Source organism: Suncus etruscus, chromosome 14, assembly GCF_024139225.1.
Source record: "Suncus etruscus isolate mSunEtr1 chromosome 14, mSunEtr1.pri.cur, whole genome shotgun sequence".
NCBI classification, from domain to species: Eukaryota; Metazoa; Chordata; class Mammalia; order Eulipotyphla; family Soricidae; genus Suncus; species Suncus etruscus.
The window spans coordinates 78,784,035-78,810,640 of NC_064861.1; the positions used below are offsets into that span (position 1 = coordinate 78,784,035).

The window sequence follows — 26,606 nt, forward strand, 5'->3', positions numbered from 1 at the left end:
AAACTGGGCAGTTTGGTTTCCCTGAGCTCAGGGACTACTGAGTTCTGTTTCCAGTCAAGAGATATAAGTCAAAGAAATCCTATTAAAGAAATTTAAAAATTCATCAGCTGAGAAACTCGGCACATATGAAGAACAGAAAAGAGACACTCATGGGGGCCGGCGAGGTGGCGCTAGAGGTAAGGTGCCTGCCTTGCCAGCACTAGCCTAGGACGGACCGCGGTTTGATCCCCTGGCGTCCCATATGGTCCCCCAATCCAGGAATGACTTCTGAGCGCATAGCCAGGAGTAACCCCTGAGCGTTACAGGGTGTGGCCCAAAAAAAAAAAAAAAAGAGACACTCAATTTGAGTGAGGCATAGAGGTGGAAAGGATAAAGGTATGAGAAATCAGGAACACAGTGTTAAAACATTTTCAAACTCAACCAAGTTCTGGCAAAAAAAAAAAAAAAAAACCAACAAAACCACATCAGGGACAAAGGTCTATCTAAAGGTCTATCTAAACTGTGGCATTATGAGAGTAAATGTAAAAAAGGGCACATAGAGGCCTTGAAGATAGCTCAATTAGAGCTTTATAAACATTTTGGGGGGGAGGAGGACTTGGGTCACACCCGGCAACACTAAGAGGTTACTTCTGGCTCTGTGCTTAGAAATTGCTCCTGGCAGGCTCAAGGGACCATATGGGATGCCAAGGATTGAACCCACATCCTGGGTTGGCTTTGTGCAAGACAGTTGCCCTGCCGCTGTGTACCACTCTGACCCCCTTTTGTGACCCTTTCTCAACAAAGGTGAGTGCAGTCACAAACATTACATATTTTATTTTGAATCAAATTTTGATTGTACATTTAGAAACTTTCACTGGTTTCAGATATTTGAGACCACTCGTTCTCATTCAGTGATGAGAGCTTGTGTGGGGGTCACAGCTAGGGGTCTAATCACTTGCCCAACTGGCACAGGGACACAAGTTCAAACCCCATGTAATCTGCACATACATTGATCCTAACAGCTCTGCTTTTAATGAGAAAAGGCTCAGAAGATGATTCAATGGCTTAGAAGGTGTCCAGGACAAAAGTAGTCATGGACCAGCTATCATGAATATCCCAGTTTGAGGATGGGGAGGAATTAAAGGGACAAATTAGACAATAGCATAAATAAGATTTTTTTTGGCTATACCCAATTGGGAGTTACCCCCAGAGGTGCTTGGGGGACAAAGTGGTGCCTAAGATTGAGCCAGGCCTCCTCTTTGAAAAGCATGTGCTCAATCTGTTGAGCTATCCATAAAAAATAAGAAATAAGCTATCCGTAAGAAATAAGAGGTTTTCACAATTGCCTATAACTTTACCAGGATCCAAGCCTCTACCAGGGAAGACCTACCACTGCTTTGGCATTGACTTACTCCAAAGAGTGCTCCCAACACTCTGACAACTCAGTAACAGTCTGCATGCAGGGCAGATCGCTCCGCATTTAATGGTATGCTGAAACTAGAGGATGCTCCACATCAGCCTGGCATCAATAAAAGAAATGCACAGAATCCAGAGTCTTTATAAGAATCTGATATCAACAATAGCTAAAGTGTGAAAAAGTTTCACCGGGACGTTGAGAATGACTCGAGTTGGATGGACTGGTATGCCTGGAACCCAGAATCAATAAACTTCTGTGATGAGGCCTTTTTGTAATCAGGTCAATAATTTTTTTCCGTTTTCCCAATTTTTCTGGACCTATGCAAACAATGGCAATTGCCACTATCACACTTTTACTATATTTTTTTTTACTCATCCTTTAAGGAAAAAAAAAATACAACTTACTGAACTTAAAAACCAATAACTGTAGTAGAATGCCTGTCTCGAATACAGGCAAGGGATTAGAAGGGGGAGGGGTAATGTTACACTGGTGAAGGGGGGGTGTTCTGGTTATGACTGTAACCCAACTATGATCATATTACTTAAATAAAAAATATGTTAAAAAAAAGAAAGTGCTCGCTTCGGCAGCACATATACTAAAATTGGAACGATACAGAGAAGATTAGCATGGCCCCTGCGCAAGGATGACATGCAAATTCATGAAGCGTTCCATATTTAAAAAAAGAAAAAGAAATGAGTTTTGGGCATTTTCCAGTCACCCCTGAACCAAGGAAGCCATCTACGAAACATCCAAAATTGTCTATGACATCACCTGGAAGCAATTCTCTACCAGGGAAGACCCTACTGCTGCTGTGACATCGATTTACTCAAAAAAGTCTTCTCTTAACACTGAGAAGATTTAAACAACGATGACCTGCATACTGGACAGGGCTTTCTGCATTGCCCTTTAATTGTGAGTTGAAATTAGATGCCGCTCCACACCCTCTTGGCTTTAATGTAGGATATACAGATTCCAGGACCTTCAATACAGAAACATGATACTAACAACAGAGACTGTGAAAAATATAACTATGGGCACTATAGACAATGATCGGGATTGGACAAACTAGTTTGCCTGGAGCCTAGAAATGGTCTTATGTCGGGAAACTTCAGGGGTAGGGTCTACTTGTATTTAGGCCAAAGTTTTTCCTTTCCATGACCCCCATGCAAATGATAATTGCCACTCTAACATTGTTTTTACAGTGCTTCTTTGACTCTAAACCTTTATAAATAAATATATATATTAGTGATGAGGGGAATTGATTTTCATATTAGAATTCTATGATTATTCTGTAATTATTAGTACTAGAAGATACATTTTTAAATAAGTGAGATTGTTAGGACTTTATAATTCTCAAAGGAAACTATTTAAAAAAGACCAACAGGACAGGAGCTATAGCACAGCAGGTAGGGCATTTGCCTTGCATGCAGCTGACCCAGTAACAACCTGAGTTCTATTTCCAGCATCTCATATGGGCCACCAAGCCTGCCAGGAGCGATTTCTGAGCACAGACAGCCAAGAGTAACCCCTGAGTGCCACTGGGTGTGCACCCCCCCCCCAAAAAAAAAAAAGACCAACAGAATGTTCAAAAGGAGTTGACTGAAAACGCCATGTTCAGGGCACAAAACATCTTGGCATGTAAACATTAGATTTTTAAATTTTAATAAATAATTCCTTTTAAATAGGGATGGAGAGATAGTATAGGGGTTCAGGCCCTTGCCTTTGCACATGATTGATCCCAGTTTAATCCCCGACACCACCTATCATTCCCTGAGCACCACTAGAATTGATCCCTGAATAGAGCGAGAAGTAAGCCTGAGCACCACCAAAATGGCCTAAAAATCTTAATTATTTCCTCAAGAGTATTTTTCAAAGTCTGAGCTTATAAAGAAGCTACATTCTAGATAGGGGGGAAGGTTATAAGCCCTTAAATGAGAATTCAGACATTGATAGAACCTATTAGGTTATAATTAAGAATACCATATTTTCCAGCATATACGATGACTTTTTAACCCATGAAAAACCTCTTAAATGTCAGGGGTCATCTTATATGCCATTATACAGCATGCTGAAACTTACTCCAGCTTCAGGGTCGAGTGATCTGTCCCCCTCTTACCGCAGCATCCCATTCAGCTACCAGGCATCATCACCAGTCACTAGGTATGTGGCTTTCTGGTGTTCAGTCTCCTCTGTTCAGCTTTTATGGGACACAGAAGAGGCACTCTGTCTCTCTCTCTAGCTGTCCCTTTAATCACTGCACCCCAGCCAGCTGCTCTTGAAGGAGCCCCCTCTCCCTGCTCTCAATGTAGATCACAATTTAAAAAATCAGTTATTTACTCCAAATGACAAATGTAAAATGATTGTTGTCACTCCAAAGTCTAGCTTTATTAAACATATACCGTTAACCTTTGAGGCTTCTACTCTTTTTCTCTTACATTTTTTAATTTCCATTTGGTTTGTGTTAAAAGAGAGGTAGTCATATGGCGAATATAGCCCAAACCCTATATTTTAACAGAAAAAGTAGGGGGTCGTCTTATGCACCCAGTTGTCTTAAACGCTGGAAAATACAATAATTGCTAAAAAGGGGCCTGAGTAATAGCACAGCGGTAGGGCGTATGCCTTGCATGTGGCTGACCAAGGATGGATGTGGGTTCAATCCCTGGTGTTCCATATGGTCCCCCAAGCCAGGAGCAATTTCTGAACACAGAGCCAGGAGTAATCCCTGAGTGTCACTGAGTGTGGCCCAAAAACCAAAAAAGAAGGAGAAGAAAAGAAGGAGGAAGAGGAGGAGGAAAAAAGAAGAGAAGAAGAATTGCTAAAAAATCAACAAAATGGAGATTAGCACTACAGTTCTGTGTATAATAGCCAACAGCTAGAAACAAACTATATGCCCAACAACAGATAAATAGCTAAAGAAACCAATGTGTACACAATGGAGGAGAGCTGTAAGAAATCAACTTCTAGAACAGGTGAAATCTTGCCATTTTCTATAAATTGAAGCTAGATGGGTTGTGTTAAAGCAAAGTAAAAAGGAGACAGACAAATGCTGGGTCTCACTTATAGATGGGGTAGAAACAAAGCAGGCAGTGGGAGGATTATAATGATAACTCCCTCTTGGACTCAGATTATAGAACAGAGGTGACTGGTGTGGGGTGGGAGAGTTTCCCAGATTGCAGAGGAAGAGGATGACTGGTAGTGACACAAAACAGAGGTAGAAGGGCAGCAGCTCTGCACAAAACTGTGACCCTGTTAGCTCAACTACAATCTACAACTTAAAGAATCAGAATAAAGCAGCAGTTTGAAATTTTGCATGGAAAGAAAACATTTGGATTTAAAATATATTTTTAAAATATATATCCAGAAACGTATCCTGAGATATTTTTTAAACAAATCAGCTTCTATCTAAAAATATGTTTTCAAGTGAGGAAAAGATAAAATAATGTTAGATATTCACCTAGTTGTAGTAATAGTCACAATAAATTTTATAAATGATACAAATAAAATACAAAAATATAAATAAATGATTGAAACCAGCTTCCTTGTTAGATGCTAGATGCATGCTCTTGGGTCAAATTTGTTCCAAAAGGCTGTCAAACCCAATGCTACTGAGGTTGAAGAGAGAGAAAAGGGGTGTCACATAATACCACTGATTGAACAATAATGTCAAACTAGAGTTTAAGGACAAGAGGGTTTCTGCTGCAAAGGGAACAGTCTATCAAGAAAAGAGAAGTACCAAGAACCTTTAAAACATATAAGACACAAGTCCATGGGAGTGAAATATGTAAACAGTCAGAGTTAAAGCTTGATGGTGATATATAAATTCAAAAGTTGAGAGGATGCACATAATTTCAATACAATGCTACAAGAGAAGCTTTAAAACATCAGAAGAAGTGGTGATGACAGATAACTCAGGAATACAAAGGCAAAAATCTCCACCATTTTAGAAATGACACACAATCAGTGCTGGCAGGGAGGTGGAGAGAAAGGAACTCTCATTCACTGCTGGCTGGTAGAAATGCCATGTAGTCCAGCCTTTATGGAAAACAATATGGAGATTCCTCAAAAAACTGGAAATTAAGCTCTCATATGATCCAGCTATACCACTTCTAGAAATATATCCTAGGAACATAAAAACACAATACAAAAATGCCCTCTGCACACCTATGTTCATTGCAGCTCTATTTACAATAGCCAGTGTCTGGAAACAACCAAGATACCCTTCAGCAGATGAATGGCCAAAGAAGCAGTGGTACAGGGGCCAGAGAGATAGAATGATGATGGTTCAAATTCCGGCATCCCATATGGTCCCCTGAGCTTTGCCAGGAGTGATTTCTGAGCATAGAGCCAGGAGTAACCCTGGGTGTGACCCAAAAAAAAAACGAAAGAAAAAGAAAGAAAGAAAGAAAGAAAGAAAGAAAGAAAGAAAGAAAGAAAGAAAGAAAGAAAGAAAGAAAGAAAGAAAGAAAGAAAGAAAGAAAGAAAGAAAAAGAAAGAAAGAAAGAAAAGAAAGAAAGAAGAAAGAGAGAGAGAGGGAGGGAGGGAGGGAAGGAAGGAAGGAAGGAAGGAAGGAAGGAAGGAAGGAAGGAAGGAAGGAAGGAAGGAAGGAAGGAAGGAAGGAAGGAAGGAAGGAGGAAGGAAGGAAAGAGAGAGAGAAAAAGAAAGAAAGAAAGAAAGAGAGAGAGAGAGAAAGAAAAGAAAGAGAAAGAAAGAAAAAGAAAGAAAGAGAAAGAGAAAGAAAGAAAAGAAAGAAAGAAAGAAAGAAAGAAGGAAGGAAGAAAGAAAGAAAGAAAGAAAGAAAGAAAGAAAGAAGAAAGAAAGAAAAAGAAAGAAAGAAAGAAAGAAAGAAATGGTGGTATGTATACACAATGGAATATTATGCAGCTATCAGGAGAAATGAAGTCATGAAATTTTTCTATACATGAATGTACATGGAATCTATTATGCTGAGTGAAATAAGTCAGAGGGAGAGATATAGATACAGAAGTTTCACTCATCTATGGGTCTTAAGAAAAATAAAAGACATTATTGTAATAATGCCCAGATAAAATAGAGATGAGGGCTGGAAGGACTAACTCACGATATGAAGCTTACTACAAAGAGTGGAGTGGTGAGTACAGTTAGAGAAATGGCTACAATGACAACTACAATGTCAATGAATGAGAGAAGTAGAATGTCTGTTTCAAATACAGGCATTAGTGGTGGAAATGTAGCACTGGTTAAGGGGGGCTGTTCTTTTTATGACTGAAACCCAACTTCAATCATGTTTGTAATCAAGGTGCTTAAATAACGATGTTATTTTTAAAAATTAAAAAATAAAAACGACACAGTTGAGTTTTTAAAAGATGCGAGTAATGACATTAATTCCCAGAACAAATAGGTCAAGGTGGATGGAAAAGAGATATTGAGTAGAGGAGAGATGTTGTCTCTGGATGATGCTGTGAACCCACTCTTTAAATCTCAAAATTGGCAAGTCTACAGACTCTGAGAACAAGCAGAAGCTTTGAAAGAGGAGGAAAATAGCACATGTGCATCTGAAATGTTAAACGTAGCAAAGAGTGTCAGACATCAGAGTCTGTACATGTTTTGTTCCTGCAACCATAACATTTTTCATTGAGCATGAAACAAAGATAGGAAATGACCAGTCAAAACCAAGTGAAGCAAGTACTCCTAGGATGACAGTTTCAAATGAGACGGATTATTCAGAGTAGGCCACAAGTAAAGACTTGGGAAAGAAGAGGTGTAAATAGGGGCAAGATTCATGTCTCACCTCCCACACATCCCTCCTGGTCAGAGTTAAAGGACTTAGTGGTAAACTTAATCTCATGGACACCTTGTAGGTTTTCAGCAATGCACAATTACAACTTCCTCATAATGTTGTTATTATGTTATTTTGTTATATGTTATATTTGTTATATTTATATGTTATAAATAAATACTTATTATCAAAATGTTATTTTGATAAAACACAAAACTAAGTGCTAGATGAAAACAGTTTCTTGAAAGGAGAGGAGGGATTCTTGAAGGGAGAAGGAGGCTTTTCTATGAGATGTAGAAAAGAAAGAAACCAGTAAAATAAAGTCATAGATTTAACTTAACAGTGATATAATTTAATATAGCACAAGTCCCTGGCCTACTTTCAATCTGCTCAATCCAAAATTTGACCAAGTCAGCCCCAAATGAATCTAAGTACAATAGCTAAGCCTGAGAAACTTAGAGAATAAAATAGTAAAATATTATTGTTTCATTGTTGGCATATATTCCTAGATATGCCAAAAAAGCATGAAAAAATGGATAAACTGGACTTTCTTTTTAAAAAATTGGTGGTTCTGGGCCATAGCAATAATACAAAGAGGGCATTTACCTTGCATGTGACTGTTCTGGGTTCAAACCTTGGCATCCCATATGGCCCCATGAGCACTACCAAGAGTGATTCCTAATTGCAGAGCCAGAAGTAACAACTGAGCATTGCCAGTTGTGGTCCAAAAACAAAACAAAGAAACAAGTAGTGTTAAAAAAAAAAAAAAACACCACTAAGAAAATGAGATGATGTCACTGAGTCAAGATAAATAATGTGCAAAGGGATTTCTGGATATTTGCATCCAGAATATATGAGCACTTATAATTCAGTTAGTTGATGAACATCCCAATTTTTAAAATGGACAAGATTTGAATACTAGAAGATAATATGAATGGCTAATAGGCACAGGAAAAAATGCTCAATATAATTAGTCTTTAGAGAAAAATAAGCTAAATCTATAATTACATTCTAAGACCTAGTAGAATGGCTATTATCAAAGACCCAATGCCAAGTGTTGGTGAGGATGTGAAGAGAAACTCATTTGCAATGAAAAAGAAACGAAGCAGGGGGCCGGAGAGATAGCATGAAGGTAGGGCATTTGCCTTGCAAACGGATGGTGGTTCGAATCCCGGCATCCCATATGGTCTTTCTGGCCTGCCAGGAGTGATTTCTGAGCACAAAGCCAGGAGTAACCCCTGAGAGCTGCCGGGTGTGACCCAAAGACCAAAAAAAGAAAAGAAAAAAAAAAAAAAAAAGAAATGAAGCAATCACTGAAAAAAAGAGCTAATAAACAGTTCAAAGAAAATGTGGAGTACCACACAGTTCAAGGACCACAGGTGCATGTCTTGCATGCTCAAGATTCACATGGTCCCACTTGAACCCCCCCCCCCAAGCATTCCAGGGATAGAATGATTAACCCCAAATATCACTGGCTGGTCTTGGTGGTCCCCAGAATTACAGGGCCTAAACATTCAGCCTGGTTGACTATGTATCTCCAGGAATGGCTCTTAGATATCCTAAGCAGTACTTAAGGGGCTTGAAAAAAAGAAAAAAAAAAAGTAACTTACATACGAACCAGCAATTTTATCTCAAAATAAATGAAAAAAAAATATGGGATGTATAAGGGGGAAAACATAGACTATTTTTGGCACCTCACCAACAGAGTAACAGCTACTAAGGACAGAATCAGTGATCTGGAAGATGAGCTGCATGACACCTTCAAACAACATAGAAGTTAGCAAAAAGTCTTAACATAAACAATCATAAGATGAAAAGAAAATCCTCAAAATAAGTGAACAGACAATAGAGCTTTGGGATAAATTCAACAGAAACAACATAAGAATCATTGGGGTCCCAGAGATCCAGGAAGAAAACTCCTATGAATAATCAAAAGTCAAAGACATCATTGCTGAGAAGTTCCCAAAGCTGAAGAGTGCATGCACTCACATCTTATATGTGCAAACAGTACCAGCTTAAAGAACCCAAATAAAAACACCCTAAGATTCATCTTAGTTACAATAATGAAAACCATAGAGATAGAATACTGAAAGGAGAAAGTTTAAAAAAGCAAATTACACACATATAAACACCCTTAAGATTTACATAAGATTTATCACAAGCAACCCTGCAGGCCTGAAGGCAGTGGTGGGATATAATTAAAAAAAAAAACCTAAATGAAAGTAATGTCTCACCAAGAATACTTTACCCAGTCAGACTTTCATTCATGACTAAAGGAAGGATACACAGCTGCAGAGATAAATAACAGATCAGAAAAATTATAGACTCAAAACCAGCTTTAAAAGAAGATCTGGGGGCCGGGAAGGTGGCGCTAGAGGTAAGGTGTTTGCCTTACAAGCGCCAAGGAACGGACCACAGTTCGATCCCCCGGCGTCCCATATGGTCCCCCCAAGCCAGGGGCGATTTTTGAGCACATAGCCAGGAGTAACCCCTGAGCGTCAAACGGGTGTGGCCCAAAAACCAAAAAAAAAAAAAAAAAAGAAGATCTGAAGGGGGTACTTTAAGGCAAGATAAACCCCCAAAATACACAAAAAGATGGCACAAATCCCATAACAATCATCTTTCCCTCAGCATCAATGGACTAAATGCACCAGTTAAGAGATAAAGAGTGGCAAAATGGATCAGAAAATTGAATCCAACATTTTGCTGTCTTCAGGAAATACATTTAAATAGAGCAAACACAGACTCAAGCTCAAAGGTTGAAAGACAATCCTTCAAACAAACAACTTCCTTAAAAAGATTGGAGTGGCCATACTAATATCAGATGACATCTATTTCAGACTTAAAATGGTTATAAGAGATTGAGAGGGTCATTTCTTAATAATAAGGGATATATACATCAGAAAAAAAGAAAGACACTCCTAAACATATATGCACCCAATGAAGGGCCAGCAAAGAACTTAAAACAACTGCTTGAAGAAAGATATCAAAAACAAAACAGTAGTAGTTGAAGATTTCAACATTGCTCTATCACCTCTTGGTAGGTCAATTACACTAAAACTCAACAAGGATATTCGAGAATTGAAGGAAAAAATTGAAGAGAGAAACTTACTATATTAGATATAGATATATATTTACATATACATATATAGGGCTTTTCATTTCCAAAAAGCTGAATACACATTTTTCTCCAAAGCACATGAAACATTTCCAAGACAGACCACATGCTGGTTCACAAAACATACCTTCGTTAAATAAATCAAGAGGATAGAAATTGTATCAATTTCTCAGACCACAGTGTACTGAAATAAAAGTGAATTACAAACATAAATGGAAAAATAACTTTAACACCTGACAATTAAATAGCTCACTATTGAACAACCAGTGGTTCAGAGAAATCAAAGAATTCCTGGAAACAAATGAGAATGAAGACAAATTATCAGAATTTGTGGGACACAATAAGAGTGGTATTAAGTGGAAATTTTATAGCTTTTCAAGCATTCATCAGGAGGAAGAAATGGCCTGCATAAATAACTTAGTGGTACAGCTTAAGAAATTGGAAAATAACCAACAGAAACGAGCCCAAATCAGTCATTTAGAAGGAAATATTAAAACTTAGTGACAAATTAATGAACTGGGCACCCCAAAAAAACAATGAAAAAGATCAATGAAAGCAAGAGTTTGTTCTTTGAAATAATAAGATTGATAAACATCAGATAAAAAGAGAGATAGAAACTTCATAAATAGAATCAGAAGTGAAACGTGGAATGTTACAACAGAAAATAAAGAAATTCAAAGGATAATTCCTAAATTCTTTTAAGATTCTTTGTGCCACAAAACAAGAGAACCTGGAAGAAATGGAAAAATTCTTGAACTTCTATTACTTCCCAAGGTTGAATCAAGATGATTGACATACCTGAATAGACCTATCACAATTGAGGACTACTGAAAAGATCATCAAAAAAATGATAATCAGGGGCCGGAGAGATAGCACAGCGGTAGGGTGTTTGCCTTGCATGCAGAAGAATGGAGATTCGAATCCCAGCATTCCATAGGGTCCCCTGAGTCTACCAGGGGCAAATTCTGAGCGTAGAAACAAGAATAGCCCCTGAGCACTGCCAGTTGTGACCCCAAACCAAATAATAATAATAATAATAATAATAATAATAATAATAATAGAAATGACAGCACTTCCCATTTAATGAAGATTTAATGCAATCCCTATAATACTCATGATATTTTTTAAAGAAGTGAATAAAACATTCCTGAAATTCATATGGAACAATATATGTTCACGAATAACTAAAGCAATCCTTGGGAAAAAGAAGATGGGATGCATCACTGTTCCCAACTTTAAATTGTATTACAAAGCAATAGTCATTAAAAACATGAAATAAAGACATGTCTTAATTGGAATAAAGACAGACCCACAGATCAGTGGAATAGACTTTAATAGCCTGAGACTGACCCTCAGATATATGATCCATTAATCTTTGATAATGGGGCAAGAAATATGAAGTGAAGAAAGAAAGCCTCTTCAACAAATGGTGTTTGTAAAACTAGGCAGCTACATGCAGAAAGTGAACTCAGAACTCTCTTTAATGCCATGCAAAAATGGATTAAAGGCCTTGACATTAGAAATTAAAACCATCTGGGGCCGGAAAGAGAGCACAGTGGTGTTTGCCTTGCAAGCAGAAGATCCAGGACTTAAGGTGGTTGGTTCGAATCCTGGCATCCCAGATGGTCTCCCGTGCCTGCCAGGAGCTACTTCTGAGCAAATAGCCAGGAGTAAACCCTGAGTGCCACCGGGTGCAGCCAAGAAAGAAAGAAAAGAAAGAAAGAAAGAAAGAAAGAAAGAAAGAAAGAAAGAAAGAAAGAAAGAAAGAAAGAAAGAAAGAAAGAAAGAAAGAAAGAAAGAAAGAAAGAAAGAAAGAAAGAAAGAAAGAAAGAAAGAAGGGAAGGGAAGGGGAGGGAAGGCAGGGAGGGAAGGAAGGAAGGAAGGAAGAAGAAGGAAGGAAAGAAAGAAAGAAAGAAAGAAAGAAAGAAAGAAAGAAAGAAAGAAAGAAAGAAAGAAAGAAAGAAAGAAAGAAAGAAAGAAAGAAAGAAAGAAAGAAAGAAAGAAAGAAAGAAAGAAAAAGAAAGAAAGAAGGGAAGAAGGGAAGGGAAGGGGAGGGAAGGGAGGGAGGGAGGGAAGGAAGGAAGGAAGGAAGAAGAAGGAAGGAAGGAAAGAAAGAAAGAAAGAAAGAAAGAAAGAAAGAAAGAAAGAAAGAAAGAAAGAAAGAAAGAAAGAAAGAAAGAAAGAAAGAAAGAAAGAAAGAAAGAAAGAAAGAAAGAGGAGAGGAGGGGAGGGGAGGGGAGGGAGGGAAGGAAGGAAGGAAGGAAGAAGAAGGAAGGAAGGAAGGAAGAAGAAGGAAGAAGAAGGAAGGAAGAAGGAAGGAAGGAAGGAAGGAAAGAAAGAAAGAAAGAAAGAAAGAAAGAAAGAAAGAAAGAAAGAAAGAAAGAAAGAAAGAAAGAAAGAAAGAAAGAAAGAAAGAAAGAAAGAAGGGAAGGGAAGAAGGGAAGGGAAGGGGAGGGAAGGGAGGGAGGGAGGGAGGGAAGGAAGGAAGGAAGGAAGGAAGAAGAAGGAAGGAAAGAAAGAAAGAAAGAAAGAAAGAAAGAAAGAAAGAAAGAAAGAAAGAAAGAAAGAAAGAAAGAAAGAAAGAAAGAAAGAAAGAAAGAAAGAAAGAGGAGAGGAGAGGAGAGGAGAGGAGGGGAGGGGAGGGGAGGGGAGGGAGGGAAGGAAGGAAGGAAGGAAGAAGAAGGAAGGAAGGAAGGAAGAAGAAGGAAGAAGAAGGAAGGAAGAAGGATGGAAGGAAGGAAGGAAAGAAAGAAAGAAAGAAAGAAAGAAAGAAAGAAAGAAAGAAAGAAAGAAAGAAAGAAAGAAAGAAAGAAAGAAAGAAAGAAAGAAAGAAAGAAAGAAAGAAAGAAAGAAAGAAAGACGGGGCCGGGTAGGTGGCGCTGGAGGTAAGGTGTCTGCCTTGCAAGCGCTAGCCAAGGAAGGACCGCAGTTCGATCCCCCGGCGTCCCACATAGCCAGGAGTAACCCCTGAGCGTCAAACGGGTGTGGCCCAAAAACCAAAAAAAAAAAAAAAAAAAAAAAAAAAAAAAAAAAAAAAAAGAAAGAAAGAAAGAAAGAAAAAAAGAAAGAAAGAAAGAAAGAAGGGAAGGGAAGAAGGGAAGGGAAGAAGGGAAGGGAGAAGGGAAGGGAAGGGGAGGGAAGGGAGGGAGGGAGGGAAGGAAGGAAGGAAGGAAGGAAGGAAGAAGAAGGAAGGAAAGAAAGAAAGAAAGAAAGAGAGAGAAAGAAAGAAAGAAAGAAAGAAAATAAAGAGAAAAGAGAGAAAGAAAGAAAGAAAGAAAGAAGTAGAAAGAAAGAAAGAAAGAAAGAAAGAAAGAAAGAAAGAAAGAAAGAAAGAGAGAAAGAAAGAAAGAAAGAAAGAAAGAAGAAAGAAAGAAAGAGAGAAGAAAGAAAAGAAAGAAAGAAGAAAGGAAAGAAAAAAGAAGAAAGAGAAAGAAAGAAAGAAAGAAGAAGAAAGAAAGAAAGAAAGAAAGAAAGAAAGAAAAGAAAGGAAAGAAAGAAAGATAGAAAGAAGAAAGAAAGAAAGAAAGAAAGAAAGAAAGAAAGAAAGAAAGAAAGAAAGAAAGAAAGAAAGAAAGAAAGAAAAGAAAGAGAAAGGAAGGAAAGAAGAAAGAAATTAAAACCATCCAGTTCATAGAGGAAAATGTAGGCAGAACACTCCATGACATTGGGGCTAAAGAAATCTTCAAGGATGAAATATCACTGACCAATCAAGTGGAAGCAAAGATAAACAAGTGGAACTACATTAAACTAAGAAATTTCTGCAGTGATACAAAGAAAACAGTGATAGAAAGGATACAAAGACTGCCCACAGAATGGGAGAAACTATTCACCCAATGCCCATCTGATAAGGGCAAGATATATAAGGCATGGGTAGAGCTTAAAGAGAAAAAAAAAAAACGAACTCATTTAAAAATGGGAAGAAGAAATGAACAGATATTTCTTCAAAGAAGAAATGCAGATGACCAAAAGGCACATGAAAATTGTCCTTCATCATTAATCATCAGGGAGATGCAAATCAAAACAACAAAGAGGTATCATCTCAAACCACAGAAACATCACAAAGAACAAGAATAACCAGTGCTGGTGTGGATGCAGGAAGAAAGGGACTCTCATTTACTGCTGGTGAGAGTGTCAACTTGTCCAGCCTTTTTGCAAAACAATATGGATATTCCTAAAAAAATAAAATAAAAATTGAGCTTCCATATGATCCAGCGATACCACTCCTAGGAACATTCCCTAGAAGCCCAAAAACACCATGCAGAAAAACCCTCTGCACTTCTATGTTCATTGAAACACTATTCACAAGTGCCAGAATCTGGAAACAACCCAACTGCCCCTAAACAAATGAGTGGATAAAAAAGCCATGGTACATCTCCACAATGGAATACTATATAGCCATTAGGAAATATGAAGTCATGACATTGCTTATATGAATGGATATGGAGTGTATTAGATGGAGAACAAAATGTGTCAGAGGGAAAGGGATAGACAAAGAATGATTGCACTCATTTGTGGAATATTTAAAAAAAAAAGTAGTATGGTATAATATCCAGAGGAAATAGAGTCCAGGGCCAGGAGGACCAATTCATAGTAGAAAGCTTGCTACAAATAGCAGGGGAGGGCAGAGAAGGGACCACTATGACAATGAAAGTAGGAAATAATCACTCTGGGCAAGAACTGGGTGCTGAAAGGAGATAAAGTGATATGCATGATACCCCTTCAGTAATAAGATTGCAAGCCACAAGTCTAAAAGGAAAAAAATGGAAGAGAGAGAGAGAGAAGAAAAATGTCTGCCCCAGAGGCAGGCAGAGGAGAGATGGAGGAAAGTTGGGAAGAACTTGGACACTGGCAATGGGAAGCTGGTGATGAATGTTGTACATTATATGGCTGAAACTCAATCATGTACAACTTTGTAACTGAAAAATAAAAAACCACAACTGTATTAAAAACAACCTTCTACCATGGTGTTTAAGTCAAGTAATTTGAAAAAGAATACTCATGGCAGGATTGATAGTCCAAACAAGACACAACCTAAAATGTCCATCTAAATCTAAGTAAATAATGTGGTATTTACCCACATGAGGAACAACAAAAGAGATTTTTCTCCTCGCTCAGATGACATGGATGAATCTCAGGGATAGCATGATGGAAAGGACCAGACCATCTGGAGCACTGTTAGATGAGTTTTAGAAAAGGCAGTTCATACTCAGAAGCAAATCTATGGTCTGCAAGTGGAAGTGGGCATTAACTGGTGGACTGAGGAAAATCTGGGGTATGATGGGAACACTCTAGAACTTGATCCTGATATATGCTTTATTTTATGAATTTACTAAAAAATCTTTGCATTGTACAAAGAGAGTTTTATGGTATTAGTACTTCAGCAGCACTGCTAAAATTGCTTCTATTTCTAACTAACTCAGAAGAGGAGAATTTTACATATTAAAAACAACCACAGAATAAAAGTATAAACTATTTTTGCAATATGCCTGACAAAATGCAACCAAAACATGTGTATTGAAAACTATTACTATTTGGGGGAGAAAGAGGACCACACATGGTGGCACTCAGCGGTTACTCCTGGCTTTGCATTCAGAAATTACTCCTGCAGACTCAGGGGACCATATGGGATGCCAGAGATCATACTCGGGTTGGCTATGTTGTACAAGGCAAACGCCCTACTCACTGTGCTATTGCTTCTGAAAACTATTGCTTTTTAAACAATATAACTATTATTGAAACTTATTTGAGGGGAGAGAAAAGGAGAAGTGTGTGTTTAAAAGAAAAAATACAAAACAAACTTCTCCAGAGTGGTAAAGGCAGCAAAAACAACAACAGCAACAACAACAACAACATAACACAGAGACAAGCAAGGGAGACACATTTTCAAGAGCAAACATTGACCTAAAGAGCAAACAGTAAACTACTATTGGAATAAAGTAACTGTTTAAACTGTTTAGCTGAGTAAATAGCCCCAGTCCCCACTTTAGAGGAATACTTTCACAATTACCCCTCCAAATTGATGTCAGCTTGATTGAAATCTCTTCACATTTTTGTAGAAACTGTAATCAAATTCTTTTCTAAGATGGGATTCTAAAACCCACATAGACATGTAAAGAATTTAGAATATTCTAAATGTTTTGTTTTGTTTTAAAGAAACAAAGTTGAACAAAGCTGGCATTGTCTGTATCAGGAGACAGTCTTTAGAATGGGTGACTTGGGGCCCGGAGAGATAGCACAGTGGTGTTTGCCTTGCAAGCAACTGATCCAGGACCTAAGGTGGTTGGTTCGAATCCCGGTGTCCCATATGATCCCCGTGCCTGCCAGGAGCTATTTCTGAGCAGATAGCCAGGAGTAACCCCTGAGCACCGCGCCGGGTGTGGCCCAAAAACCAAAAAAACAACAACAACAAAAAATAGAATGGGTGACTTGTGATATATATTTCTTTTCTTTCTTTTTTTTTTTTTTTAGTCACACCCTGTGACACTCAGGGATTACTCCTGGGTATGCAGTCAGAAATCGCTCCTGTCTCAGGGGACCATATGGGATGCCGGGGATCGAACCCAGGTTCATCCTGGGTCAGTCACATGTAAGAAAAATGCCCTACCTCTGTTTTATCGCTCTGGCACAATATTCCATTTTTAAAGTCTTGCAATCAGCTGTGTCAGGTTCAGAAACATTCCATTTAGAACCATGGACAACGGGACAAAAACAGCAGCTCAGGAATGTTCCCTGCAGCCCTGTTGGTGAAAAGCATGTGCCTGGATGGAGGCCAAGTTATATCACAGTGTCATTATGGGAACTGCTCGACTGCTGGCTCTCTGCCCTAGTGGCAGAGCCAAGCGGGCCCGTATCTCCTCTGGACCAGAACCGCTGTTGGAGCTGCTGGCCTTTATGCTCTACAGACTGAGCATTTTATTTATTTTTCTGGGAGTCTAAAAGAGTTTCTCTCTAGTCTTTGAAGGGCAAATTGTTCAATCCCAATTTAGACTGTGTATATATATTCATGCTATGGTCAAAAAACAGTTTACAATAACTCAGGAAATTGACAATAAGTAAATTATCCACAGGCCTAATCACAGATGTTTGGGTAAAAAAGATAATGCACATTTGTACAAAAATTACTATTAACAGTGTTGGAGCGATAGCACAACGGTAGGGCATTTGCCTTGCACACAGCCGATCTAGGATAGACCTTGGTTTGATCCCCCAGGGTCCCATATTGTCCCCCTATCAAGGAGTGATTTCTGAGTTCATAGCCAGGAGTAACCTTTGAACGTCACAGGATGTGGCCCAAGAAACCAAAAAAAAATTGTTTTTGTTTTGTTTTGTTTTTTTTACTATTAACATATTAAAAAGTAGATGGTTTGTGGCAGGATAAAAGGCATTGGAGGGGACTGGCATAGAGCACTGTGAGAAGAGTAACTTCATTTAGGTGTGCAGAACAAGGACATAGCACAGGTGAGTGAAGAAGGAGGAGACAGATGACAGACTGGTGGAAGGAAGCAATGGGTGGAGAAAAGTTGGAAGGTATTTAGAGAGTCAGGTGGTGTTTTTCAGTAAAGGAAAATATAGCAGGTGAAAAGAGGTCACCAGGGCATTGGTGGAGGATCTTGGGCAGGTTGTTGGTAGTGAAGATATTGATGATTTTGTGCACCAAACCCTTGGAAGTTAAGTGATTGTTGCTGTGTTAAAAAAAAAAAAAAAAAAAAAGAGGGGCCGGAGAGATAGCGCAGCGGTAGGGCGTTTGCCTTAGATGGTGAAGGATGGTGGTTCGAATCCCGGCATCCCATATGGTCCCCCGAGCCTTCCAGGAGCGATTTCTGAGCATAGAGCCAGGAGTAGTAACCCCTGAGCGTGGCCCGGTGTGACATCCCCCCCCACAGCCCCAAAAAAGAAAGAGAGAGAGAGAGAGAGAGAGAGAGAGAGAGAGAGAGAGAGAGAGAGAGAGAGAGAGAGAGAGAGAGAGAGAACCTTACAGAAGCAGTGCCAGTCCCGGCCTGCTGCTACGGCTGGTGGTCCAGCCCCAGTGGGGGATCCTGAACCCCCAGGGTAGCCTAAGCTGCTCCCCTGCAAGTGCTCCCTTGGGCCCAGAAGAGCAGGAGCCCGCAAACAGGCCCGGTGAGCCAGGGATGGAGCTGGCTCCTTGTGTAGAGTTGGTTTTGATGCCCCACACTCATACACCCAAGAGTAGTGACCAAGGGCGTGAGAGTCCCCTACCTGCCCGCTGTAAAGCAGGTTCCGTTAGCGGCCCCGATGGTTGAGAATGCCACGAAGAGAGGCACGACCCAGGAGGCTGGGTAGAGGACACGGTCCCCGAATGTCTGCGGGAAGAGAGGTGCCCCTGAGTCTTTCCCAAGAAAGGGTCTTGCTCCCAGGGAAGGGGCAAGGAGTGTTTCCTGTGGACCCCGAGGCTCTAATGGCCCCTCAGAGGGTCGCTGCTTCCACCATGGGAACCAGGAACCAGCCACCTTTCCCCTTTGTGCCTGAAGACCCGCCCCCAACCCGGCCCTTGGTCCCGCCCACTTTGTGGCCCTCCTACATTGACCTACTGGGCACAGCATCGAAAAGTGCTTATTTTCTGATCTATGCCAGCTACCTGGCCTCTAGTATGAAGACCTGCCACCATGTCCTAGGCCTTCCTCAAGCATTCCCCAATCCTCATAATCATTCCCTCTTCTCACCCCAAGTCCTGATCCTGCCCAGCTCTCCTGCTTGTCTGTGCCTGCTTGTGCCCACATTGCCTGCACTGCAGACCCTGATCCCAGTGCTCACCACTGCCACCGCCTGGGACTGCAGGAGCTCCGTGGCGGTCATCACCGTGAAGTAGGAGACATTCATGAGGATGTAGCACCCGGTCACCAGCGGGATCCCAATGACAATGGCCAAGGGCAGGTTTCTAGAAAGGAAGGGCCCATGTCAGTCTAGTATGGCCAAGACAAGGGGAATATTCACCCTGTATGCCCTGAGCCCAGGGCAGCCCACCTGCTCCCCCAACCCTTGCCAAAGATCTTGGAAAACAGCAGCATCCCAGCATTTTTTAAACAGAAATATAATACCCATCTCTGACTCCTGCACAGCAGAAAGGAATTGCCTTTTGTGGGGGGGTGGTGGTAAACCCATCATTACTCAGGTTTTATTCTTGGCTCTGTGCTCAGGAATAACTTAACTCCTGGATGCCAGAGATTGGATTGGGTTGGCTGTGTCCAAAGCAAATGTCATGTCTGCTGTACTATCTCTCCAATACTGAAATTGCTCTTGAAGCACAGCTGAACCAAAGGGTGAGTGAGCATTCTTCCTTTTCTCCGTGCAATCAGTTCATTCTCCAGTCTGGCCAACTCCAGAGGTGCAGCCATCTGAGAAGGCCCCAGGAGGGGTTATGTCATTGCAGAGAAAACTCATCCACTGATTTGGGGGTTACAGCGCTTGGTGGGAGCTACTCCCAATTAGGTGCTTGAAGTGATTCCTGGTGGTACTCTGGATACCAGGAGGTGCAGGAGATTGAATCAGGGGCTTCTCATGCAAAGCCTGACCTTAGACATCTTCCAGCCCTCTGCTTCTACTATCTGGAGGCAGAAATGCTTGTCTGCCTACATCCCTGGCCTGCTTCACCTTTTCTTACCTGAAGGGGTTTTGAAGTTCTTCAGTAATATAGTTGAGCTGGTTCCTAGAGAAAGAATAGTGGTAAGGTACCTCACAGAACATGCATGTTCTTTTCTCTTTTCATTGTTTTGGGGCCACACCTGGTGATGCTCTGGGCTTGCTCCCTACTGTGAACTCAGGATTCACTCCTGGTGATGCACATGGGACCGTATAAGATGCTGAAGACCAAATCTGGGTCAGCCATATGCAAGGCAAGCATGCAAGGCAGCTCTACCTGCTGTACAACCTCTCCTACCCTTGGAATGTGCACTGAGACTGGATGAATGGCTGTGGATTCCACCAGAAAGCTCCCTCCTGCAGGAGAACCTTGGTATATGATGGGGACACCCCCAAGAGTGGCATGCCTGACAGTAGGAAAGTCTTTGCCCTTATGAGACTCTAGTGACTTTTCAACAATTAGTAGAATAAGGAGTCCCTAGGATGCTTTGACAGAAAATGAAGAGAAAAGGGCCTGCAATGGCCTTGGGAGAAGGAAAGGACACATGTGGCCAATGCACATATCTTCTTCAGGGGATACTGATGGAACTTCCCCAATCAACCCAGTACTTCGCTGTTCTTGTATGGAAACCACACCCAGTGGTTCTGGTAGGTGGTGGGTGGTCATGAGGTGTCAGAAATCATATCAAATATCACCTCATGTAAACCCTGTGCTCAGGCCTATGAACCACTCGCCAGCCCTTGGCATTATACCTCAAGATCTGCACCCAATGCTGCTGCTTATTCCTGACTGAACCATGTGCGGTGTGGGGCTGACTTAGGCCTGTGATGGCTTCTCTGAGGCAGAGACCACATGAGGGACTGGGAAGGAATGTTGGTGTCTCTGAAATCTGAGGAGATCCAAAGATGAGGGTGCGGTGCTTAACAAAAGGGGGAACCAGAGGTGATTTGGGTGGGTCCCAAAGATTCCCTAAAATGAGAACTCATGCTTTCCCTACAGTTTAAGATGGCACCTCTTAAAAGAGTGTGACACCTCGGGGTACCTTACCACCCATCATAGGCCCAGAGTCCATTGTAGAATGCCAGGCCAATGGCACCTACGCTCAGTTTTGAGCCCTCAAAAGAATTCTCAAAGTTCTTCGTATTTCCTGTAAGAAAGCCAGACAGAGAATAATGGGGGTCAGCTGACCAGGACCAGATGGGGACTTCGCATCACCTCTTCAGGGCCAAAATCTGACCTGACCTGGGTGGGACCCCAGACCACGAACCCATGTCTAGAACACTGGGGTGTAAAGATCTCTTGTATAGAAAAGGTGAAGCGAGGAAATCCATGGCACCTGCACCCCCATCCCGCACACACATCCTGTGCTGTTCACCTTGGGCCAGGAGGACAAGTCCGCTGATGATAATGATGGCCACGATCACCAGCTTGGCTGCCGTGAACACATTCTGGACGTAGCTTCCCAGCCGCACACTGAGCGCATTCACTGTGGTAATGAGCACTGCAGAGCAGAGAGCATTGTCAGGCAGGGGAGCTCCCACCTTCACCAAGCACCCCTCTTGCCACTTTGCTGTCCAAGGGCTATGCCCTCAGAGGTGTTGGATTAGTAACCACCCCCCCTCCCAGGATCCTCTTGACTGCCTCCCAGCAAAGCAGGGGTGCCGGCAGCCAGCCAGGAGCAGAACTGCCTCTACTCATCATGGTTTCAGACGCCCTCTGTAGTGTGGAGGGGCCCTGGGTGGATGCCCACTAAGCCTAGATTGGTCCTTGCAAGCCAGGACTCACAGATGGCAGCGGCTGCCAGGCACTTGACCACCAGGTCTGGAGGTTTGCAGCCGGAGTAGAAGGGCGCCGAGACATACTCAGAGAAACTGAGGCAGATAATGGCAAAGGAGGTAGGCTTGATGACGAACAGGCTGGTCCAGGAGAAGAGGTAGGCAGGAATGGGGCCGAAGGCCTCCATCAGGTAGGGGTACTCGCCCCCTGACTTGGTAATCATAGTCCCAAGCTCTGCAAAGCACAGAGCTCCTGAAACACAGAGATGAGGTGTCCCAGTAACCCATGAGGTGTTTCCTCAAGAGGAAGCCTGGGCCCCAAGGTGTAGGCACCTCCCACCCACCACACATGCGCACTCGCACTAGTGGGGGTCAGGGTTCCCGAAATCCAGCCCAGTGTCCTGCAAGAAGAGATCTCTTTTACCCAGTGTGGCGAGAACCCCGCACGCGGCCCATATGATGAGACAGGGGCCCACCGCCTCCGTGTTGCTGAGCACAGATTTGGGGGAGATGAAGATACCAGAGCCGATGATGGTACCCACGATGATGCAGATACCGCTGACCAGGCCCACCTGGGGGTGTAAGGGAGAGGGGACTTAACGCTGCCCCCCACATACAGGTCATGGCCAACCCTCCCCCCCTAGAGCTGCCCAAAAGGAATTAGGGTAACCCTTCTGCCCACTGCTACAGAGACCCCTGTTCCGGGGACTTCACACCAGCCTCTTGAGCCAAGGATGCTGCTCAAACCCACTGTACTTAGAAGTAAACAGAGGCACAGAAGATGGCAGTGCCCAGTAGACCCAGTCTCTACCCTTCCTATCTGCTCAAGGCAGAAACAGCTATTGATCAGGACTCGCCCCTTTGCTGGGCTGACTGGGGTGCACCTGGATGCTCAAAACTAAGAGTGAAGTCAAGGCAGGGTCTCAGGCAGGGTGAGCAGCAGAGGCTCTAGGGATGAAACTGGAAAGGACTGCTTCTGTCCCCCACTCCCTGCACAGCTAAAGAACAGGCAACAGTGAGGGGTAAGGAAAGAACTCAGATGGGGACTGACTGGAAAGGGGCTGAGGCAGATTTCTGGTGCGATGAATTGTCCAAATGCATCAATATGGAGCATCACAGCTGTGTGGTCCATGGTTTTTTGTTTGCTTGTTTTGGTTTTGGGGCCACACCCAGCAATGCTCAGGGGTTCTCCTGGCTCTGAGCTCAGAAATCACTCCTCGTAGGCTTGGGGGACCATATGGAATGCCAGGGATCTAACCTGGGTCAGCTGCCTGCAAGGCAAATGCCCTATCCACTATGCTAACACTCTGGACCAGTGGTCCTCAAACTATGGCCCGCGGGCCACATATTGTATTTGTATCTGTTTTGTTTCTTCATTGCAAAATAAGATATATGCAGTGTGCATAAGAATTCGTTCATAAGTTTTGTTTTTACTATAGTCAGACCCTCCAATGGTCTGAGGGACAGTGAACTGGCCCCCTGTTTAAAAAGTTTGAGGACCCCTGGCTGGACCCTTTTCTGCAGTCCATGTTGATAGTCACACAAGAATCAAGGGAAGAATGTGCTTTGAAGGATTAAATGTGCCTCAGGCCTCAGCTTATAGCAAGAGTCTAAAAGTCCTGGACTGCCTGTCAGAACAGAAGTAGGGGTGTACCCCTATGGGGATCCCACACTATGGCTGGATAACAGAGTACCCTTCTACTCTGGCCTCAGCACCAGGTGGGCTCTGGATAGTCTCAGCTTTCCTCTGCTAAAGGCAGCTTGGCTTGCCTGCACCCTAAACCCCCAGAATCCTGTGAGGTCTGCATCCCCCCCAGTAAACCTCACTAAACTGGAACAGCTCAGCTCTGCTCCTGGGGAGACCCCAGCCCAACCCACTGCAAGTGGGGCATCCCCTGAGTCTCTCTTTCACCTCATCAGCCTGGGACAGGCACACAGCCCTGAAAACTTCCCTGACCTGCCTCAAGATTACCTCATTCTATCACACTATTGGGGACCAGGCCCCAGCCCAGAACTTCCTGGTGCTCAGGCGTGTTCATTCATGCTTCCACTCTCCTGTCATATCTATTTGAAATTTACCATCCAGCTAGATTCCCTGAAATGGGTTCTCGTGCCTGGAGCCCCTAATATGAGAAGGACAGCGCTCAGGAAAGATGCTCTGAGGGGACTTGGGTGCTGCAGGTCCCCTCTGACCCTCTGTTCCTCTGGGAGTGCCCAGTGTCTGAGCACATACCTTCCCTGCAGTGGCCCTGGCATAGCCACACCTGTTCCACTGTCATAAGAACATGCTGAGTTTGCTTGGAGAGTAATGGGGCGGGTCCAAAGACTTGCTCATAGAGAGAGACTTCCCAAAGCAGTTGGCCTGCCCTGCTGCCCACCTGCTCTCAACCCAGCCCTCCTCACCTCCTTCTGCAGAGTGGTGCTCTTGGGTTCATTGCTCTGGATTGACTTCTCATCCTCTCTCCTCTTTCTCAGACTTGTCCCCTCCATGTCTCCCTCCTGCTGCTTCTAGGAGGCTGGAGGCTGCCAGGAAGGATGGATCTGGGTTCAGCAAACACTTGTGCAGATAAGACACGAATGGGAACTCAGCAAGGGCGACTTTCAGCTGGACCAGATACCACGGAGTGCTGCCTCTTGGAGCAAATATTGGCCACGGTGATAACAAAGATCAGTGGCCAGTGCCGAGAGGTTGTTTCTCAGTCCCTGGAGGACCTGTTCATCCTTCTTGCCTGGAATTAGAGCGAGACTGCTCTCCCCCAAACTTCCCCTCTTCCCTGCACCTCTGAGCCGAGCATTTATACCATCTGCTTCTAAGACCCCACAACGAAGCCTTGACAAGCGTTTCTACTGCCAGAACCCAGCTTCATTTGACTTCCAAAGACACGTGTTCCTTGGGAAGCATCTGGAATAGACTCCCTGGGGTAGGACAGGAATGCCAGTCTCATGATGACCCCCTGGCAGGAAAGCCCTTCATGTGGAACCATCGGATGGAGGGAAAGGAAGAGCTTGCTAAGAACAGACTGTTCGAGGCTGATGGATCTAGGGGGTCATTTCCTGTCCCTCTGCAGCCCCTCCAGCCAGGAGGGCCTTGTCACCCCATCACCCAAGGGCTTACCTTCTCCCTTGACCTTGCGGAGCCAGGGAGCTGCCTGGAGTGCCGGCTGTCTGTGTCTGCAAGGTCGCAGCCCAGGAATGGCCATGTCTTGGGGCCAGGAGCGGGGAAGCCAGAAGGTACAGAGGTCAATAAAGGTAATAATTAAACACCTTTTTTTTTTTTTTTAAGTAACAAAGCTGGGATGCAGCACACCAAAAGGGGAGGGTCGGCGAGGCAAGGTGTCTGCATAAATGCTTAGGCTGGTTCACAGGGATCTAGATTCACATATGATTTCTTCTTTGCTAGGTTTCCCCAAAAATCAATTCCATCCTCTCAGAAGAAACGTCTGTAAGGACTGCAAGTAGGAGCCGACCGACACTGATACTACTGGTACTTTATGAGTCAGATCAGCTCAGGAACTGAGTGCCACCGTCATTCCACCCTAGGCTTTCGTTTCTCCCTGTTTCTGCCCCCTGAGGGCACATGGGAGCTGTCCTGACTCCACTGTGCCAGGGACTTGATAGGAGAGACCTCAGACACTGCAAGATGCTGTACCTGGTGTGTGTCCCTGCGGCTGAGGAAGAGTGTGCCATGTCCCCACTGGGTCCCTTGTTATCAGCTCTGAGAGACACTGCAGAAGTGGAGACAGAGGGACAGCATGACAGAATATACTCTGACTCCACCTGCAAGCCTCACAGAGCCCCTACTGCTTACCCTCCCCCCTATTCTGGGGGTAGTATTTTCCCCTTGCAGAGACATTTGTGGTTCTGCCTTTGTTCATGCTCTCATGGAAACCCCAGGAGCAGGCATCACACCTTTGTGAATACCCAAGGACCCCCCCTGTGTCCCTCATTTTTCTGTGCTGAACTGAGCTGAGCATGGGTTTTGTTCTTGGGGCCGATAAGGTCTCCCCTAAGAAGGAAGTCTGGAGGAAGCATTGTTGTCCTTATCACCGCCATCCCCACCTACAGTTTTACTCAGGCTCAATTTAACAATATCTCCAGTAGCCAAATGAGATCAAAGGCCAGAGGTTGGTGGAGGGGGGGACTTTGAAAGCATTTGGGGGTGGCTCAGAAGGCCATCAGTGGGCCTAGCAGTCAGGGCCAGGGCACAAATTGGAGAGTGCTTGACTGCTTTGAGGGGCTAGGTCCACTTTTCCCTGTCCATCTAGCACCCCAACATGACCACCAAGAGATCAGCACCTACAGGCATTGAGCAGGGCATCTACTTCACATGCTGCTCACACAGTGCCTGGCCTACTTCTCCACACACTAAATGTGGGCCCAGCGGTCACCGTTAAGAGAAATGGGTTGGCATGGATGGAGTCAGAAGGCCTGGAACAGCCTGCAGTCTGCTCACAGGAAACATGCGACTTCTGTGCTTTAATTCATCTCTTGTCCCTTCATGAGCTGGTGAGGCTGAAAGGTGGTAAGGACTGAGGAAACAAAGATTGAGGCCTAGAGGACTGAGGACGTGAGGACTGAGGCCATGAAGACTCAAGTCTTGAGGACTAAGGAAGCTAGGTTGGCAGGATTTGAGGCACTTGGTCAAATTCTGTTCCTGCTATGGGCCCGTACCTGGTTTCTGCTCAGTACTGTGTGAGCTGGAGAATTCACCGGGTTTTGCCCAATAACAGATGAATGGCTAAAGAAACTGTGGTACAGGGGGCTGGAGAGGTGGCTCAGCGGTAGGGCATTTGCCTTGCATGTGGTTAACCTAAGATGGACCACCGTTTGATCCCCCAGTGTCCCATATGGTGCCCCAAGCCAGAAGTGATTTCTGGGCTCATAGTCAGGAGTAACCCCTGAGAGTCACAGAGTGTGCCCCCCCAAAACAAAACAAAACAAAACAAAACAAAAAAGAAACTGTG

General features: G+C 43.2%; 1 protein-coding gene and 1 non-coding gene across 2 annotated transcripts in view; one reads left to right on the top strand and one right to left on the bottom strand.

Annotated features, from left to right (window-relative positions):
* SLC7A9 (solute carrier family 7 member 9) overlaps positions 1 to 24,132 on the bottom strand; it is a 29,712-nt gene extending 5,580 nt beyond the window's left edge. The window contains exons 1-8 of the mRNA XM_049786620.1: positions 24,046 to 24,132; positions 22,067 to 22,214; positions 21,653 to 21,895; positions 21,243 to 21,368; positions 20,915 to 21,014; positions 19,889 to 19,933; positions 19,042 to 19,165; positions 18,487 to 18,590 (exon numbers count right to left, since the gene is read on the bottom strand). Of these exons, the coding sequence (XP_049642577.1) occupies positions 18,487 to 18,590; positions 19,042 to 19,165; positions 19,889 to 19,933; positions 20,915 to 21,014; positions 21,243 to 21,368; positions 21,653 to 21,895; positions 22,067 to 22,214; positions 24,046 to 24,132 (977 nt within the window). The remainder of the gene's footprint in view (positions 1 to 18,486; positions 18,591 to 19,041; positions 19,166 to 19,888; positions 19,934 to 20,914; positions 21,015 to 21,242; positions 21,369 to 21,652; positions 21,896 to 22,066; positions 22,215 to 24,045) is intronic.
* On the top strand, positions 1,968 to 2,074 carry LOC126029008 (U6 spliceosomal RNA). The gene has a single exon (XR_007502669.1). It is a non-coding gene; the product is annotated as a U6 spliceosomal RNA (small nuclear RNA).
* Positions 24,133 to 26,606: the final 2,474 nt, after the last annotated feature.